At 32.9% G+C, this 21,372-nt stretch overlaps 1 protein-coding gene across 1 annotated transcript in view; it reads left to right on the top strand.

Annotated features, from left to right (window-relative positions):
• Positions 1-782: 782 nt before the first annotated feature.
• LOC134722374 (uncharacterized) overlaps positions 783-21,372 on the top strand; it is an 80,963-nt gene continuing 60,373 nt past the window's right edge. Inside the window, exons 1-3 of the mRNA XM_063585991.1 lie at positions 783-803; positions 3,312-3,408; positions 4,146-4,310. Of these exons, the coding sequence (XP_063442061.1) occupies positions 783-803; positions 3,312-3,408; positions 4,146-4,310 (283 nt within the window). The remainder of the gene's footprint in view (positions 804-3,311; positions 3,409-4,145; positions 4,311-21,372) is intronic.

Genomic DNA, 21,372 nt, shown 5'->3' with positions numbered 1-21,372 from the left:
TGTTGTTAGTGAATGCATTGAGTTTATCTGTATGGTGTAGTATTAATTGTAATCAGTTAATGTAACCCCAGTGTTGTAATGTGAAAGCATTGAATTTAACTGTATGGTGTAGTATTAATTGTAATCAGTTGATGTAACCCAAGTGTTGTAATGTGAATGCATTGAGTTTATCTGTATGGTGAAGTATTAGTTGTAATCAGTTTATGTAACCCCAGTGTTGAAATGTGAATGCATTGAGTTTATCTGTTTGGTGTAGTATTAATTGTAATCAGTTGATGTAACCCCAGTGTTGTAATGTGAATGCATTGAGTTTATCTGTATGGTGAAGTATTAATTGTAATCAGTTGATGTAACCCAAGTGTTGTAATGTGAATGCATTGAGTTTATCTGCATGGTGAAGTATTAATTGTAATCAGTTGATGTAACCCCAGTGTTGAAATGTGAATGCATTGAGTTTATCTGTTTGGTGTAGTATTAGTTGTAATCAGTTGATGTAACCCCAGTGTTGTAATGTGAATGCATTGAGTTTATCTGTATGGTGAAGTATTAATTGTAATCAGTTGATGTAACCCCAGTGTTGTAATGTGAATGCATTGAGTTTATTAAAAATGATATGAATCAATGTAATGTACCACACTGGTGCTAGATACACTATATATATGCAGGAATATTTTTAAATTATAGGTCATGAACCAACAGACTGTTCAAACATTCCACAGGAAAATGACAACGGTGTGTACTGGATTTTTGCAAACAACAGATGTAGAACTGTGTACTGCGATATGACAGGCGGTGGATGGCTGGTATGTACATTTTAAGATTTAAGGGGAAATGAGGGAACCAATCCATTTTCTTTCTTAACATAACACTATGTTTTTCTGTAAACAAACTTTATCATATACTTAATAGAAAAATTAAATAAAAAATGGAGTCACAGTTCATTTAAGCTCACAATCTGCCTTTAAAAGAATTATGCATTCGTGTTTATGTACTTTTATGGGCATAATGTTGGCTGGGCTGTGCGTCTGTTCGTTCGTAGGTTGGTTCGTTCGTCCATTCGTTTGTCCGTCCGACTGTCCCGCTACAGGTTAAAGTTTTTGGTCGAGGTAGTCCAAACAACTCTAAACCAAGTACACGCCATGTTCCCTTTGCTATGATCTTTCTAACTTGAATGCCAATTTAGAGTTTTTATCCTAATTTCATGTGATAACTTACTAACGTCATACTTAATCCGAAATATATAAAAGAAACTTGGTAAGTTTTTTTTGTGGAGGAAGCTAGAATGCCCGGAGAAAACAACATAACTTCGATAGGAAACTATGTTATTTATTAATAACGCTAGGTAGGAATTAAACAGTTTTAGCTTTGTTATATAGTGATGATATAATCGGACGAAAAAAGTATCCTTTTTGTGAATATTGATGAGTATCGTCTTCAATTGAATACTAAATTTTCTTGTTTTAAAATAAAAAAAATTTCAAACACATTAATCGATAATAAATTTCAGTTATTTACAACCGGCAGAAAAGTAACGTTTTGAACTTTATCAAAAAGTGCTTTATAATTATGAACATTAATGAGTGTCGTCTTAAATTGAATATTTCTTGTTTTTAACTATCTTTATTTCAAATACCCAAATTGATTTTAGTTTTTTGCAATCTAATCTGTTTCCAGTTCATTTTAAAAAAAAATTAATGCGAACAAGAAATGTATTTTAAACTTGACTTCAAAAGTGGAAATTATCGCTTTTTTACTAAGTTTTGTCATAGGACAATACTCCGATTATTATTGTAGAGAGGTAAATAATACATTGTAATAAAAGATAGATTTTATCGGAAAACTTTGTTACATTTTAAAGATTATTTAAAAGTAAAATCATAAAAATAATGAACCCCGAGGAAAACTTAAATGGGAAGTCCCTAATCAATTGGCAAAGTAAAGAGCTCGATCTCATCAAACAAATAAATTACAACTGTCATTTTCTTGACCTGGTACAGGCATTTTCCTATGTAGAACATTGTGAATTCAACCTGGTTTATAGCTGGTCAAACGTGTCATTTGTATAACAGTCGCAGCAAATTCAATCATATTGACAACAATACGTGAATAAAACAAACATACATTGTAGGTAAAAAATGGTTACAGTTGTCACTAATGTTTAATCATTTTAATCATTAAAAACCAAACAAATATCTTACAAAGACGCTCAAAGTAGCATATAAATCAAGCGTATTAGCAATAATTAAAGACAAGGATATACTGATGTACTATGGAACATTAACTCAATGCAGGATTTATACATACAAATCCAAGTCATATATTTATCAACGCAACTTGTAAACTGTTCATTTCTTTGTAGCAACATTCCATCAGCGCCTGCGTATGGATTATATTTATCCAAATTAAAACAATACTTCAGGGCTTGTATTTCCTACCATGATTTTCTTGATAAAGGTTTGCTGCCCACAGGAAAGCTATTAAACCAAGAGTTCCGAATCGGGAAGTTGAAATCATCCCTTCGTAAATTTTACGAACGCCATCACGAGTTGTTAGATCGGTAAGGAAAAACTGGTTCACAGATGCTATCGAAAATGTTTTTAACGTCGTTAGTGAAATCCCCCTCTCTTTTAATGAATGTGACCTTCCTAATTAGACTTTTTACTGGGTTTGTAATAAAATGTGGAACACGACGGGTGCCACATATTGAGCAGAACATGCGTACCCTTCCGGAGCACCTGATATCACCTCCAGTTTTTGGTGGGGTTCTTGTGGCTCAATCTTTAGTTGTTCTATGTTGTTTCCCGTGTACCATTATTTCTCTTGTTTTTTTTAAATTTTAGTCATGCCGTTGACATTTTTTTCCCTTTCGATTGATGAGTTTAACCGGTCCTCGGGTATCTTTCGCCCGTCTTTCATTTAATTTAATTAGTATTATATTCACTTGATGTTAATTACCCAAATATTAGAATTGACGAAAAGACGGCATTGATGACTTTTTGTATACTTCTTCACTGTAAGACAGATATATATTTAGTAAAAGTTAAGTAGAAAATACAGACGGACGCATGGCACAACATGATATGCTTACCCTTTTAACGCACCAAGTACCATTATTTTCAGGATTTATCCGAATACCCAAGTTTTTGTTTACTTTATCGGTAGACTAATGTCGCCTTAATTTATACAAGTAACTAAATCGATTAGCCTTCAATGGGACCAAAACTTCTTAGTTTGTTAAGATTGAGTTCTTAATACACCGTTCCTTTATTTAAACTGGATTACTATGATTAGATTCATTATCTATGTTATAGGTTATCCAAAGACGACTAGATGGGTCGGAAGATTTCTATAGAGATTGGACAGACTATAAGAAAGGATTTGGAAGCGTTTCGGGAGAATACTGGCTTGGTAAGTTTGAGTATAAGTAACATATTGTTATTTGTGTTTTCGTAGTTACAAACCAAATTAAAAAGTGAAATTTAGCACCTGAAAGAGCAAGAATCTAAACACAACTTTAGTTTCTCTGATAAATCTTATCATAACTCAGGTAAAAATTCACATAACATAAGATTAAGATTAAGCATTTTCCATCGTTGCACTTCTATGTTGACATGGATTTTAATTGATAAATTATGGTCAAACTTATAAACTAACTATATCAGTGATAGGTTACATTAATTGTACCTGTCTAAACTTTTAGGAATTTCTTGTCCTCAATATTCTTCAACTTCGTACTTTATCGGCAATTTTAAGATTATTTTATTCAAGCGTCATTGATGAAACTTTTACTAACGAAACGCGCGTCTGGTGCAAAAATCAAATTGTAATCCTTATAACTATAATGAATTTATTTCTTTGTATTATGAAAATAGTAATAAGAAGATGTTGAAATCAAACAGAACATTGATTGAATCTTAAAAGACTTATGTTACAGAAGTCAGTCAGTCAACAGAGAAAAAATAATAAATAGTTATCACGACGTTGTATGTCGTTATTAAAAATGGAAAAATATTCCGTATGACGACAATTTATGTTGTTTTAAAATGATCACTATAACAGTCTGCCGTGCAATGACATCATCATATTGTCAGTAAAATAATACTCAAAATTAACCTTGAAAAGACAATCTTGTTTGATATCTAAAGGTAACGACAACATCTTTAATTTGTTGAATGGAAAGTCGTATAGTTTGAGATTTGACATAGAAAACGTGAATGGAGAATGGCGCTACGCCCAATACGATACTTTCAAAATAGCAGACGAGTCTGACGATTATAGATTAACATTAGCTGGGTACAACGGAACAGCTGGTAAGCTTACAAGTAAGAGTACGACATATACTTTGGACCACACGATAATGTTTTGATTTTCTTTTACGGAAGCGTATTAGCACCATAATCTATTTTTTATGTTTAAAGTCTTTTCTTTTCAAAAAGGGAAATACCGTTTTGTATTTGTTCTGATTATTATAAGGTTTTTCCTTTTTCAAACGTAAAAGACTTTACTGTATTTCTTCTGATTAGTTTTACTAATATGACCTTTCCTTTTCCAAGGGGAGAAGACCATACAAGTGAATGTGTACTTTCGATATATGATCACGTCTCTGTGACCTTCAAATTGAGGTCCGATTCAAAGCTCAATTAGACATTCTAAAGTTGACCCTTGCTAATAATTATATCTGGTTCGTTATAAACAATTAAGTCTTCTGCATTAATTTGTAGATATTTCACCGTTTATCAGTTCAACCAGAAATTAACGTATCAAAACCGGTAGTAGCCTTCTTCAGACTATTTCTATGAAAAAAATACCTAGGACTTTTATTTTTTTAATATCAGTTCAAAGTAACTAATTACATGAACCTGGAGATAAATTTTCCAGCACACTTTTTAAATTTCCTATTTTATTATCGAGGTGGAAAGACCTTCAATCATTCTCTGAATAATTGGTTTTTAATATTTATTTCTTTTCTTCTGCCGTCTGAGATGTTTTTATGTTTTACGACACATTGGTTAGAATGTGTTGCGAATGATGTCGTAAAGTTATTGGGATTTCAAAACTGTGCCAAATACTTGTTTTACGGTAGGGCGCTACTTCAACCTTTTTAGATTGAAATGTTTTGTTCATCCTTTATAGGAGTTTTCTCCCCTTATTCATTTGAAATCAGTATTGCTCCTCAACAATACAAGTGAACGACAAAGAATGTTTCAGTTTGAAATTATTGACCTATGACCTTGAAATTGAGATCAAGGTGAAGGTAGATTTCATATTCTAGATTTTGACCTGTGCTATAAATTATACTGGTTCATAAAAAAACACAAAAACATTAGTTTTTGTTTGCATTTGGTTTAGTTGACATTTGAATGGTGAAGCGGAAGTGACATTATCTTAAGTGGAAGTATCCTATTTCGATGAAAAATACCAAGAATCTTATTTTATAAGATCTGTTTGAAGATACAAATTACACCAACAATTATACCTTAAACACTGTTTTTGAAATTTAATTCTATATTTTAGAAGTTCAGTTGGAAATACCTTCAATTGTTATTATTCTTTTTGTGCCGCCAAACTTTGAAAAAATATACTGCCGTAACCATAACTCATGTTGCTTTCAGGTTCACACTTTGTTATGAAGTCACACCTATCCGAAACTCACTCTTTGAATCGTAAAATTTTGTCGGTCTGAAGTTATATGCCGAAAGCCTAAAGACCCCTGTTATCATTCAAACACCGTTTCCGTAATAAGAAGAAAATAAACTTTAGGATGGAATTAGTTAGATACTAAAGCCTGGATCTTGGTTATATTTGGTCCAATGATTCTATGACTCTTTAGTAGGGTTATTCCCCTTTGAAAATTAACCGATGTCGATTGACACTAGTCGTATTCACCTAGGATTTTCACAAATGATCACCAACTTATTAGACTTTAAAAATGCATCAAGGTCACAATTGCATGTTGACCTTGGTCTTTGACCTTAAACCTTGGTTTAGGATAATCTCCAAAATCATTATTCTTAAAGTCTTAAATCGTGGAAAATGCTTTGATCATTAAGGCACAACTGCTGTTCATTTCGACCGAAGAGATTTTACCTTCCTGCAAGAGGCATAATCCCATTTTTAGGTTTATAAAGACAAAATAAGCTTTACTATTAAACCAAAGGTCCTAGACTCATTGGTCTTTAACAATGCTCGTTTTAAAGCTAAAAATAGGATTAGGAGTACATTGTTTTTTTTCGTAAAAATCGAACAAGGAATACATTGTTTTTCGTAAAACCGAATAAGAAATACATTGTTTTTTAAAAGTTCTATAAAAAATCATCAATTTACATCAACATGCAGACATCTTATAAGTTCAGGTATTTCACATCAAATCTTTAGTGAAAAAATAAAATCACAAAAATACTGAACTTAGAGGAAAATCAATTCGGAAAGTTTATTATCACATGGCAAAAATATCACTTCAAAAGCATAAAAATGTCGGTAGTCACCTCAAAATGTAACCAAACCTTTTTGTAAGGAGACTTATGAAAATGTATAGGATTACAATTCTGTTGTCAGGTCATCAAGGATGGCATACTTTGACATTAATGACGATTCAATTATTGGATCTTTGCATCGGACATATACATGTTGGTGACCTTCTGTTGTTGTTATTTTCTGTGATCGAGTTGTTGCCTCTTTGACACCTTCCCCATTTCTATTCTCAATTATTAATTTTTATACTTTTCTAAAACCATTTGTTGTCACGATACGGGTAATGTTCACATATGTTTTATGGTGGTATAATACTTAGCCCCTAACGGAACAGTAAATTCTTGTAGTCCTTTGTTAATTTATGTATCATTGCCATTTGACTAGTTTTTTTATACCAATTCTTATATCGGACTCGGACTTCATTTTAAGTTTGTGTTACTGCGCGTATTGGTGTGGGTTTCTTTATTCTACATCTCTTAGAGGTTTACCGAAGGGTTGAGATCTCACAAAACATGGTTAACCTCACGGGATTGTTGTGCCTTTCCCAAGTCAGGAGCTCCTGACCTTTGTAAGTCTTGTAAGTCTTGTTTTTTTTTAGTTCAGTTATATGCTTAAGAGTTTAGTAAGAAGTCCATTTTTTTTCTGAACTATTGCCTCTTTGACATATTCCCCATAACCATTCTCAATTTAATTAAATCTATACATTCTCATCATCGAAAACTCCATATTCCTTCAAATGACATTTACTCATTCTTAATTTAAGATTGAGTTTGTTACGCTGAATCTAATGTCTACTTAACTTTGTTCCTGCTTATATTTAAGGTTGAGTTTGTTACGCTGAATCTTATGTTTACTTAACTTTGTTTCTGCTATTATTCTTTTTATCTTTACCAACATTTGTTTTGTCTTTTGTTTATTAATTTTCCAACTGTAAGTGTCTACTATAGTTTTATCATTCTACTAGACTTCCGAGACTGACATTTTTATTCTATTTATAAAAACTTAGGGGATGCCGTGGCGGACACCTACCCTCAATTATCCGGTCAACCATTTTCAACCAAAGATCGTGACAATGACAACTGGTCCGGAGGGCAATGTACTGACTATTTGAAAGCTGGATGGTGGTATGCTAAAGAATCATCGTCTTATGGTCGGTGCACCTATGTCAATCCAAATGGCAAGTACGTAAAGGTATTTGGAGATTCATTCTACGCTACAGTCTACTGGTACCCATGGACAAATTCATTCGTTAGTATGAAATCTGTCACAATGAAGATAAAACATTTTTGAATGCACAATTATGTAAACTGTCAGCAGATGACTCCAGATAACGTGTCAAAAGCCTCATGGACTGCCAAACGTTCACTTTCCATTCACTTGAACTGCAGGTATCACGAAATTCTTTTATGGCCAGGCCTTGCGGCCATAAAACTTCAGAGTAAGTTTTTCGGAGTCGTACTCGAAAATCAACAAATCAAAACGTTGGGTTTCATGTTAATAGCATGATTTTTATGATCCAAGCAGCGAGCAAAGTTATATTGACTTCAACCCTAGACCTACTTCGAGATAAAAAGAGTCAATTTTATATTTCTTGATTTAATTTGAGAGCTTAGACGCATGTTTTATTTTGTATTTGGATTGTCTAAAGTCTATCAGTTTTTTGTAGTTTATTGTTTTCTTCATAAAGAATACTGTTATTATTTTACTGTTGGAATTTATTTTTATGCCCACCTACCTAATATGTTTTCTGGTCCGTGCGTCTGTGCGTCCGTGCGTCCGTGCATCCGTGCGTCCGTTCGTTCGTCCGTTCGTCTGTCTGTCCCGCCTCAGGTTAAAGTTTTTGGTCAAGGTAGTTTTTGATGAAGTTGATGTCCAATCAACTTCAAACTTAGTACACATGTTGCCTATGATATGATCTTTCTAATTTTAATGCCAAGTTAGAGCTTTTATCCCAATTTCACGGTCCACTGAACATAGAAAATGATTATGCGAGTGGGGCATTCGATACTGAGGACACATTCTTGTTCATATTATTTTATGTCAGATTATTTTACAGCTCACTGTATGGGTTTTGTTTATTGTTTGAGGCCATCGATGACATTTGGGCTTTTATTGATAAATGTCTCATTGGCATTTATGCACCATATTCTTATGTTTATGTTCCGGACCATATGAGTATTTGGACCATACGCGTATGGTCATGACCGTATGCGTATACTCATATGGTCCGACCGTACGCGTATGGTCGGACCATATGAGTATAATACTCGTTTGGTTATTAACGGGCCGGACCATATGAGTATTTGGACCATATAGGTATATGTATTTTTTCAAATTACATTATAAACGTTTCAATAATACAAAAACTTTATCTAAAAAAACAGTGATGGTTTAAAACATGACAATTTTTTTTAAATTTTATAATCCAAAAAACTACGTAAAAAAAGTATTGATGCCATAGTTAGTTTTCATCGCTAGTTACATTCGTGCATATAGGTTTGGATGACATTAAATTCCACACGGTATCATAGCTTTTTTGCATTTGCAAGAAATTTGTGTACGATCTTTTTCATTTACACATTTTGTTTGCGAGTGAAAAAAAAGCCTTTTTGCAGCGGCGTTCAGTGATACCAAGGTGTTTGGCAATTCTGATGTCTACGGTGTTTTTAAGAAGCTCTAGATCTCAAATATCGTAAAATGACTGCAATACACCATCTTCACAACACAACTTAAATAAACTAGTAGTATGCTACTTTCCAGTGACTTCTTATGTAACAGTTCATTAAGAATTTTTTGGAATTTAATTTTTTAGTCGACATATTGCCAATTACTCGTAATAACTAATCGGTAATGACCATCGGTATAAAATGTGTTTACTTTAAATTCGACAATTAAGTAAAATTAACTATGTGAAAATCTTATTTTTATTTAGCTTATCTTTTTATTATAATATAATGATAGAATTACCTATATGATAGCGTATTTTGAATGAACGGTCATACCATATGAATAGTTTAGAAGTATTAAAAGTAAACTGTAACAGAGTGTTAATTACCCCGACCATACGCGTATGGTCGGACCATATGAGAATATACCCATATGGTCATGACCATACGTGTATGGTCTAAATACTCATATGGTCCGGAACATTTATATGAACTGTTTGTACATTTTGTTTTTGTGTATTAAAAGCTAACTCATTCAAAACTTCAGGCTTATAGTTGGTAAGCCAGACGAGTGTGTAATTAAGACGCACAAGTGGAACTAGAACTAAAAAAAGCTGAATCGTAAAATCAAAACAAAGTTGATTCAGAAAAGTTGTGCTCAGACATTTTATAACTTGGTTTTAAAAGCCATTGTATTTTGATCATTTCAACACTTTAATAACACTGAACTACAAGAAAACTAACAAATCAATGATAATTCATATCTGCACGGAGGCAGATAACATTACGTAAATATTTACAAAGTGTACATCCTCTCATCTTTGCAGATTAAACCAACACTTGTGATTATAATGCTGCGCCATCTACAGGAATTTAAAAGACACGCTTATTCCGAAATCATCCGCCTTGATCAATGACATGACTCGAACTCTCTTAAGTGAAGACTTGTAAACATAGTTTTGTCTTGTTTTTTTTACAAATTGCCGGAAGCATACGCGTATGGTCCAAATACTCATATGGTCCGGAACATTTACAAATGGAAAAGAAAGATTTCACGGAACACTTTTGTGTTAGATTGACAGATTTAATACTTTAAAACTCAAGTTGAAGTACATCAACATGCAGATCAAACAATATAGAAAAGATAGTAATGTAAAAGATTCCTTTACATCAGCACAAGCAGCCCAAATAATAATAAAACTCAAACAGTCAAACTTCATGATGAGAGCAAAAACAACACGCAAGAATGGAAAACGCTTAATGACAATGTCACGTTACAACATAAAAAAAGGCAAATACACTGCTTTGTGCTCTATACCGTCTAATAAGTTCATGATGATTTGTAATATTTACAATTCTTTGACTCATTACGTTAGAACAGAATTTTCAATATATTAGCTTTAAACGCTCATAACTACAAGCAGATAGTACACATGTTCCAAATGTATAGTAATCGTATATGATTCCAGAGAACAGTTAGAGCTAACCCTAATACCTTCTTTAGGTTAACCATAACCTGAAAATATCAAAATATGCAATGGAAACTCATATACCTAAATGGAGTAATTCTCTTTCAGAACCATAGGTCATTCTATCTCAGAATCAAGCCGGACAATACCATGCTTCAATGAAAATATGCTCCAAGGCATAAAATAATGACCTGTGTTTATTTTCCTTCATTAAAATGCAATCTATAATTTAGTTCTAAATTATATTCATTTCATCGTTTTTTATTGCCGATTTTGGAATTTATTTTTAAAAGTTCAATCGATGATAGGTGTTAAACAGCCATACAAGTGCAGATTAAAGAGCATTGAAGACCAAAAACATCCCAAAATATGGCTAAGATAATCTATTCCTGGGATAAGGATTTCTTTAGTATTTCGACAAATTCAAAAGTTTTGTAAAATAAAAATGACCATATAATTGATATTCATTCAACACCGAAGTGCTGACTACTGTGCTGGTTATACCCTCGGGGACGAAACGTCCACCAGCAGTGACATCGACCCAATGGTGTAAACTAGTTTTTAAAGGTACCAGGATTATAATTTAATACGTCAGACGCGCGTAACACACACAGAAACGAACTACAACATAAAAATGGCTATTTTTGATCTTCAGTGCTGTACAACTTTGTACTTTTTTTCACTTTCGATCTTGTATATCTGGGCGTTATGTATTCGGGTTTAGTTTTCTGTAATTAGTTTTTACTTCAGTTTCATAATGTATATCTCTTTCATATTCATTTGTTAAAATTTACTGTTTGCAATAGTGTTAATTGTTTTATATAATATGAATGTTCTTATCCTGGACATACAAACAATGCCGTATTTGGCAAAACCTTTTCAACTTTTGATCTTCAGTGCTGTACAATTTTGTATTTTTTTCGTCACTGGTGAGTCTCGTGTGGACAAGACGCGTTTTTGGCGTATTGAATTTTAAACCTGATGCTTTTTGTTATCTATTAATCATGCTTTTCTTTGTCTAATATGTTCTGCTTTTTATTTGTATTGTAGTCCTGTAATTTTTTGTTTTCATTTCAATGTTATATTTAACTGTGCCATTAAAGTGCGAGGTTTGGCATGCCTTAAAACCAGGTTCAACCCACCACTTTTATTCCCCTTTAAAAGTGTCCTGTACCAAGTCAGGAAGATGGCCATTGTTATAATATTGTTCGTTTCTGTGTGTGTGTTGCATTTTAACGTTGAGTCGTTTCTGTTTTCTCTTATTTTTGAGATAAGACGTGGCACGGTACTTGTCTATCCCATATTCATGTATTTGGTTTTGATGTTATATTTGTTATTCTCGTGGTGTATTGTCTGTTGCTTGGTCCGTTTCTGTGTGCTGTTGTGTCGTTGTTCTCCTCTTATATTTAATGCGTTTCCCTCGGTTTTGGTTTGTTGCCCCGATTTTGTTTTTTGTCCATGGATTTATGAGTTTTGAACAGCGGTATACTACTGTTGCCTTTATTTCTAACTTAGTTTAGGACATTTTGGACAAAAAAAAAAGATGTATTAAACCTGTGTGTGTGGTATGCGATCCCTCTCGAATTTTATGGCGATGTTAAAAATAACATTAAAATGACAACATTACAAATGTACATGACAGGAGTACAATACAAACATATAGGACAGAGAAACACACGAATAATAGCTAACACAAGGTACCAGGTTTAAAATTTAATACCCCAGACGTGCATTTTGTTTATACAAGACTAACCAGTGACGCTCAGATAAAAAAAAATTCGAAAGCCTAAAAAGGTGTGCAGAATACGGCTAGTGTTTCTGCCTGGAAGGTGAACATCCTTATTATTTAGAATAATTCATACTTAAGCAAATTTAAACAGTAAATTTTATAAAATGACTATATAAAAGATATATATACGATACAATCGAATTGGGGACTTACTATAGAATAAAGCGGATAAATTACGTAAAACAAACTAAACCAGCATATAGGAATACACAGTCGAGTAAACCAAAGCCATCAACGCACAAATTGACGTCACATTTCAATTTTTAGAAAGATTTCATAAAAATAAGATGGAATAAGGATATAATTCAAAATTAGATATGTAAGACTGATATAACATTTATTAACGACAGTGAAAGTTACAATACTAATAAATATCAAATTGTGGAATTTATTAAAGAATTTACTGAGAAAAAAATGAATTGCGTGAACAATTAAGTTGATGTTATAAGTTCAACAAAGGCAAATATGAGAGAAGAAAGCTGAATGTATCATTGGTGAACGTATATTACTAGCTAAAGAAGTAAAGGAACAATGCAAGAAAATCACCAAACAACATGTACACCCTGCAAAATGTAGACTCAATAAAAACATTTAACATTAAATTATCACAATTGAAGAAGACATACACAATATGTATAGATTCAATTGAGGACTGCGCTAGAGCACTGGCTTAACAAAAATGATTTGAACTGGACACTTTGTCAGAATGGATTCAAACAATCAGGTATATGATATAACGTCACAAGACCGTTTTCAGAGACAATGAGGCTGTAATATTCTGACAGCTGGATTTAAATTTTATTTGAATCTAACATTATTTTGAATGGAAATTGAAAGAAGAGATAACAATTAGACCAAAGAGCAGAACACAGCCGAAGGCCACCAACGGGTCTTCAACACAGCAACAAAATCCGGCACCCAGAAGCGGGCTTCAGCTGGTTTCTAATGAGTACTAGTTCAATGAAAATAGACGTCACACCTAATTAAAAAAACATATATAAATAAACTATGAAATAAAAACATAAAAGACTAATAAACGCCAGAGGCGCAGTCCTGACTTGGGACAGACGCAAACATGCGACAGGGTAAACCGTTTTTTTTGTAAGATCGTAATTCCATCTATACATCTAGCAAATGAAAATGAAACAACACATAACAATATGCACAGTGAAACCCTTTTTAAAAGAATTCCAGGTCCGATGACAGAATAGGTAACAAAAGATACTTAACAAAATGACATTGATAAATAAATTTAAAAAAAGGACTCAGATTACAAGCAGTGACTTACATGCCAGCTCAAGACCTCAATACAACTGATTGAAAGATTATGTCTTTATCAAACAAAATGAAACACAATCCCTCCTATTAAAGATTTTGGATCATACCGAAATAAAATATATGTCAATAACATAACCGCTCTTTGTCTGGCAAACAGCCACACAAAGAAATGCATAATTTAAAATACAAAAAGAATATAAAAAAGAAGATGTTGTATACTATAACTATTGTCAATGCGATAACTCTCCACAAGAGACCAAATGACAGAGAATGTAACAACTAATAAGTCACCATACAGCTTTCAACAATGAGCAAAGCCCATACCGCAAAGTCAGCTATAAAAGGCCCCGAAATGACAAATGTAAAATAATTCCAACTAGAAAACTAACGGTTTTATTCATATAAAAAGATTGAAACACAGGCTCCATACTTTGGACAGACACATACATACAGAATGTGGCGGGGTTAAACATGTTAACGTGATCCCAACACTAATAACCTGGGACAGTGGTGTACCATTACAACATGAGAACTAACTATAAAAATCAGTTGGAAAAGACTGAACTCATCACATGCATACAAATAAAAATACCACACAGAGTGGACGTGGTCGAGAACTTAAATACTCCATCAACAAAAAGACATTACGTATATATCTGGGAGTACTCGCAGTGGCTGAGAACCCACTAATAACTAATAAAAATGAATTATACATCTAAGACTAAATTATCAATCAGTACTCATCCAACATCCAGTGGATTACGTGTAAAGATGTCATAAACAGTCAGAGAAAAACATGACTATACGCAATGCCAAGATACAGGTATTGACAGATCGTAGATTCATGAATGTCAATATGTGTGTAACAATAATATTTTGTTTGTTTTTCATTTACTAATAATAAAAATCAATATCAATACAAAAAAAACCAACAATATTCAATAATATAATTAGAATGTTGAATTGGCAATCTTAAAAAATAAGTTTATTTAAAGGATCGATAAGTTTACCAGGATCGGAATTTGATGCAACTGTCATACAAGTGAGAGTTTTAGCTAGCTATAAAACCAGGTTCAATCCACCATTTTCTACATTAGAAAATGCCTGTTCCAAGTCAGGAATATGACAGTTGTTATCCATTCGTTTGATGTGTTTGGACTTTTGATTTTGCCTTTTGATTTTGGATTTTCCTTTAAGAATTTTCCTCGGAGTTCAGTATTTTTGTGTTTTTACTTTTGTCTAATTTTTGGTGTAAAAATGAAGATATGTTATCCCGCTTGAAATAAATTTTCAACTGGAATAACCAAACTTTAAAATCATTTTTTTATATTTCTGGAAGAATTCAGTAAAAGTTTAAAGTAGTTTATTGTTACGAAATCCCTGGCTTTATAATTTACCAGTTATATATAGATTGCTTTCGTTAAATCAAACAGGTCACAACATGAAAGTGGCATAGCAAACTACTTGTGAAATAGAAACACCGTAAGATGATTTCAAAGGATCATCACAATCCAATAATGGATGATTAACAACAAGGAACGAAAAATATCCCATTTTGTCGTAAAATTAGTGTGGAGCTTCTTGTGTAAAACCGAAATATCTAAAACTAAAAAAGGACAGTTGTTATTGTTTTTAAAATTTTGATTGATTTAAAGTAAGTTCCTTCGGTAATTTTCGGCAGTATTTGTAGAAAATTATTAATTATTTAACGAAAGAAAAAGAATGCTTATTGCAATACACGTATGATGTCAGTTTTTTTCATTACAACTTGTACTGCCTACTTAAGAGTACCAAGTACACATTGACATTCAAGTTTGTATGATTTTCATTATAAAGGACGAAACTCACAAGGCGTTATTGATTTTTAGAACTAAATTGCTTTATTTACTCATTTACGTCCATATTTGAGGTAATGACAACCCTGCTCTATTCTTAATCCCTGATTTAGAAACTATATGCCCCTTTTTTACTTCTGCACTTTCCCTCACCGAGATTAATCATTTATAACTTTCCTCACAAAACAGATGTTTAAAAATGGTTGATTATGCAACAAATACTAACTGAGGGTGTTAAATTTGTATGCTTCATATTTCTCTTATTCTCCCTCGTAGAAATATATAATCATTAAACAATAAATGGAAGTTACCAGTTCATTAAAAGTAAAACTATATTTGAAAAAAACTTTTATATTTTTTCAACCAAACCATGGGACTTATGTAAGTACTTGCTTTCTAGAAACACAACAATAGTTAAGTTTATGCTCCTACAATGTATGTATAAGTTCACCGTGCCCTTAAAATAGCCTAATACAAATTTTGAGTGTAAAGCCAATCTAAATGCAAGATGGCCAACACTCAGGCATAGTTTAAAAAACCAAAACTATGAAAAACGCACAATCAAAGTCTTTCCTCATGAGATATCTCTTTTGTTTTAACATTCATAAATTCTTTATTGCACTCTTTGCTGTTATAATTAATTACTTAATGTACAGCATTCCATCAAGTATCCCTGTTACATACAATTATAACTGATATCCAGGGAGAATATACAGTAAAACTTATTTTATTTTATACATAGTCATTTAATACATTTCTATTTTCTATAATTACTTAATAAATAAACATAATATCATATAAAATCTTATCTCATGAGATATCTTGCACATTTAAAACAAACTGTAACTTGTATGATTCTACATGAGTTTTTTTGATTTTGAATGCCACACTAAAATAAGACATGACTACAACCTTGGAACATTATAAATTTAAGCCATACTAGAACAACTTAGCCTCTCTGAAACTATAAAGCCCACTATAAAGACAGAGTATGTTCTTCGTTAAATCACTTTTTAATTAAAAAAAACAATAAATTATTCATCCTAGACAATACCGAGAAACTTGCTGATTTTTTGATATTTTATTTTTAAATATAATCATAGTAAAATGATAGTCTATATAAGAGTAGAAATCTGTTAATGGCACTAAATTTGTGAACCATTTAGATCGGACTGGTCATTCAAGGGAGACTAATAAACAATTTTATATAAGTTTGAGATCAACTTAAATTATTGACTTACAATGTAAGTAAATCATGAACGAAATTGACATGAATGACAATGAAAAAAAAATATGCATTCTCAAATCTATATTTCGTTCCTTTACGAAGTCATGCAGTCATAAGATGTCTAACTTTAATGACAGGGTATTAAATTATAAATTAACGCTAAAATCCACATTTCATATATTTAAGAAGTGACGCTGGTAACTCGTTATCCGATCTATCATTAACCTTTTTTTGGTGTTCAATTTCTCTGTTAGTACGTAAACTAATTTTGCTATTTTGCATTAATTAAAAATATATAATTGGCGACTGGAGATATAAGAAATAGACTGTATACTGTTCGAATTATTTCGGTTCTCTACCATGTGTTTACACACAGCTCATGATACAACTTATTATGAATTTTAAAACATAACAATGCATTTTGATTGGATCCTTTTTATACTTGTGATTTAAAGATTTTAAGTTTTTCATTCTGCCTTCGATAGCCGAAAACTAACCCTCTCATTATTTATTCCACCCAATATTTATAATCAGTAGTTCCCGTCGCATTTCCTTTGGAAGTTTTATTTTTCAGCGTATGTTCCATGCTGATGTTACTGTGGATATGCAAATTCTCAATATAATTGACTGATTAAAGGACGTTGGAGCAACAGAGTTTACAATCGATCATTTGGATTTGGATTTATTCAAAATGGTGTAGATGTCATTACCTGCTGGATATAGCCGGACGTGCGATCAAAGTGTTGTTGATGAATGTTGCTGAACATTGATTGAATTCACTTTAACGCCTATTATTGTTTTTTCATTAGAGATTGTAATAATTTGCCAAAATGAAATGTTCTATTTCAATTCGTTTGAATTCTTGAGCATTTATTTAGTATTGCTTTGCATCCAGTCTCATATTTTATCTATCTGCGTCTATTTACTTCGCAAGAACAAATTATGTGTTTTTCTCTAGAATGATTAGACCCTGAATACTAGCGGGAAATTTTGACTGTGACATTTAATATTTTCTGTTATTGCAATTACATAAAAAAAAAACGCCATTTAAAACTCTATGTAAAGATATGACAATAGAGACGATTTTTATTTTACTGATTTATTTTTGAACAACAATGTTTCTATACACCTTATCGCTATTAGTCTACTTGGCCGGCCGACCCGGCCGCTTGACCTTTTGACGCATACAACAATCACTTTTCCATTGTGCCGTCAGATATTTTGTTTTATGATGTCAAAATTTTACGGGAACCTGTGTGATGTCCAGTAATGGCGGACAAATAGCGATTAGGTGTATTGTCCCTTCTGATTGGGTCTATATTTTCAAAATAGTTGGCTTTTCCGAGACTGTTATTGCGTTTTACAAAGTTTCTAGACATGTCTAGTAAATCCTGTAGCCAATCAAGTATTTTGTTGACGAAACTTTTTATATATTCATTCATTTATACAAATACTTGATACATACATAAGAAGGTGGTATGGTATGATAGCTTAGGATTAATACATTGATGGTTGCTTAACGTCCAGTGGCAAATATTTCATGAAACGAATGCCAATCGCTTGATAAATTTTGACAATTTCTGATAGATATTTTGTGTTTGGTTCTCATAAAGTTTTATGACTACATATTCAGGAGAGCAGTATGCAAGAAAAAGTATGATTCTTAGCTGACTAGCTAAACTACAAATACGCTTCAGCAAATTCAGTCAATCTTGAACAATCTAGAATATCTACATGGTCAATTTTGAAATCACCATAGCAATTATTTCGTCAGCGATCTTTAAGTTTACCACAAAAGGCTTAAAGAACACATCCACTGAGATCGGATCTGCTTCCGACTACGTAAGCTCGTCTGCTTAGTTTACTTTCGAACAGACAAGAATCGCAACACTCTTTTAAGTTTGCTCAAAATTGAAATTCCAATTTACAAAGTTTCCATTATACAAACCTTCTTATATCTAGGTCGCCTTACGCATAGGGCTCATAGCTCGATGTCCGTCGTCTATCGTTTATAGTCGTCGTCCGTTACTTTTTTCAAATATATTCTCCTCTGAAACAACAAGGCAAAATTTAACAAAACTTGGCTAAAATCATCATTATGATGTCTAATTTAAAAAATTGTGTCCGATAAACTGTCCGGCCATACGAGATGGCCATCATAGCTTAAAATAGAACAAAGGGATAAAATGTAGAATTTGGCTTATATCTCTTGAATCAAAGTATTTAGATTAAATCTGACATCGTTGAGTTGTCCACCAGGTCAAGATCTTTTTGTCTTGAAATATTTAGACAACCCGCTGTTGTGTTGCTTCCCTTGAATTATTGTGTTTTTAAAGGAAAGTTTCCAGTTTTTGACTAATCTCTTGAATATCATTATATATAAAGATAAACTGTAACAGCTATCATGTTCAGCATAATAAGATCTACAAATAAGTCAAAATGACCAAAATGGTCAATTTGCCCCTTTAGGAGTTATTGCCCTTTTAAGTCTTTTTTTTACATTTTTTATGTATTTTTTTGTAATCATTTACATAAATCTTTTCCTTAAAAACTACCGTATCAAATTTGAGTCAGCTTGGCTACAATAATCATCATTGTATATTGTTGAATACAATGACCTGCCTACCAACCAACATGTCAGACGTGGCTAAAAATTAAACACAGGGGTAGAATAGAGATTTTGGCTTAATGCATCTCTGAATCTTAAGCATATAAAATAGCAAATCTGACATTGTGTTAAAATTTTAACTACATTGAGGTCTGTCTGCCATGAAATTTTTAGACAAATCAGACAACCCGTTGTGTGCTTGCTGCCCTGAATTGGTTTTATTTATGCCCGCGTCACACTGTCCCGATTTTTATATACTAAGGACACCCGAATGCGAAAATTGTAAGTTCGTACGAAGTTGGTCCCGATCTCGTTAAAATATCAAAAAGTGACCGAAGCAAGTACGATGAATAGCGAAGTCTATTCGATGGTGCCGAAATTATATACGATAGCAAAAGATGGACAGACGAAGGTTAACCGAATACGGGTATTTAAGCTTCATATCTCAGCCGAAGCCTACACGATGGATCACGAAGGCTACACGGTAGATTACGAAGGCTACACGATGGATTTCGATGATGGCGCGATGGCCACACGATGTCTAAAAGACGTTGTGTACAGCTTACGATGCATTTAAATTATATGCAAAAGGCATAATGTGTTTTTGTCTAATTCTTATAAAAATTAGTTTATTATCCCCTCGCCTACTACATGTTAGTTGCGTGTAGATAAAATTGTTATGGACACTCTAGAACCAAAATGCTCAAAACTTGGTATGGTGTTACTCGTTGAGAATATCTTAATCGCTATTGACTTTAAAGTTCAAAGGTCAAGGTCACAGTGGCAGTTGTAATAAAAAGCAATATGACCCTTGTGGACATTCTAAAACCAATATGCTTCAAAAATTGTTAACCACATTTGGTATATTGTTCCTCCTTGTAATGATCTGACATTTTTTATGTTTAAGGCCAAAGGTCAATGTCATGCAGATGGACTTGTTTTTTCTCCTTGAATAGCATAATACACAGGAAATTGGTTGCCCATTTTTTACCTGCTGGTTCTTAAGACAATATTAAAGGTATTTTCAGTTACTGAATGCTTTGGTTGATTTCTAAAAAAATAGTATATGTATCAAATATGTCAATTTCCCATTTTCTGCATGTGTCATATACAAATATATTGTCCCTATTAGTCCCCAATATGTTACATACGAGGGGATGCCATGCTCGGCATTGCCTTGTTTGAACTGTAAAATGTGTGCACTAGTCTGAATAATCACCCATAATTATGCCCATGTTTACTGATCTATTTTAAAGGTAAGGTAATGGGTTCGTTGATCCCTTTTACTCAAAAAGAGCTCTTTCCAGGAGAATATCATAATAATCTGAGACGATACATAAAAAATTAGAATCATGAAGAAAAAAAATGGTTTCCCTATATACGTGTACCTGCAGTTTTGGTGTATGAGGCGCGTTTATGATTTTCATTTTTGATATGAAAAATTGACAAAAAATAATATTTTACTTTGAAAAGTAAATCCTGAGCCTTTAATAGTTGCTCTTCTTGTTCCATTTGAATTAATTGAAACAACGCTGTCGCCTTTCTTGATCTCAGAGAATCATATGACATGAGCTCCATGTTTTGTGAACGTCTTTCTTAACTGTCGTATCAGACTGACCAGTGCATATCGCGCATGGCACTTTAAATGTATTTTAGCGCGAAAATTAACTTACATTTAGCTGGATTTATTGCCGTTGTAGTTCCATCTTGTCGCCTTCGTACTTTTATTCGATGGCAACACGACGGAATTATGAGGTCTTTACGAAGTCGTGTTGCCATCGTAAGACCTTCGGGTAGCTTCGTGATTCATTCGTGTAGACATCGTAATGTCAAAACTGCCCGATGGAAACGATGGAAACACGAAAGCAATACGATGTTTAAAGATGCATTCCCGGTGACATTACGATGGTGAGGATGGTGATATGAACTCAATACGAACCCTCAACATCGGACGCACCTTGGGGAATTTTTTAACATGTTAAAAAATTTAGAACCCTTCCCGAAGTTGTCCCCGAAGGCTAGAAAAAG

This window comes from Mytilus trossulus, chromosome 6 (genome assembly GCF_036588685.1).
Source record: "Mytilus trossulus isolate FHL-02 chromosome 6, PNRI_Mtr1.1.1.hap1, whole genome shotgun sequence".
Lineage (NCBI taxonomy): Eukaryota > Metazoa > Mollusca > Bivalvia > Mytilida > Mytilidae > Mytilus > Mytilus trossulus.
Note: the sequence above shows the minus strand (reverse complement) of the source record. Positions and strands in the feature narration are given on the sequence as shown.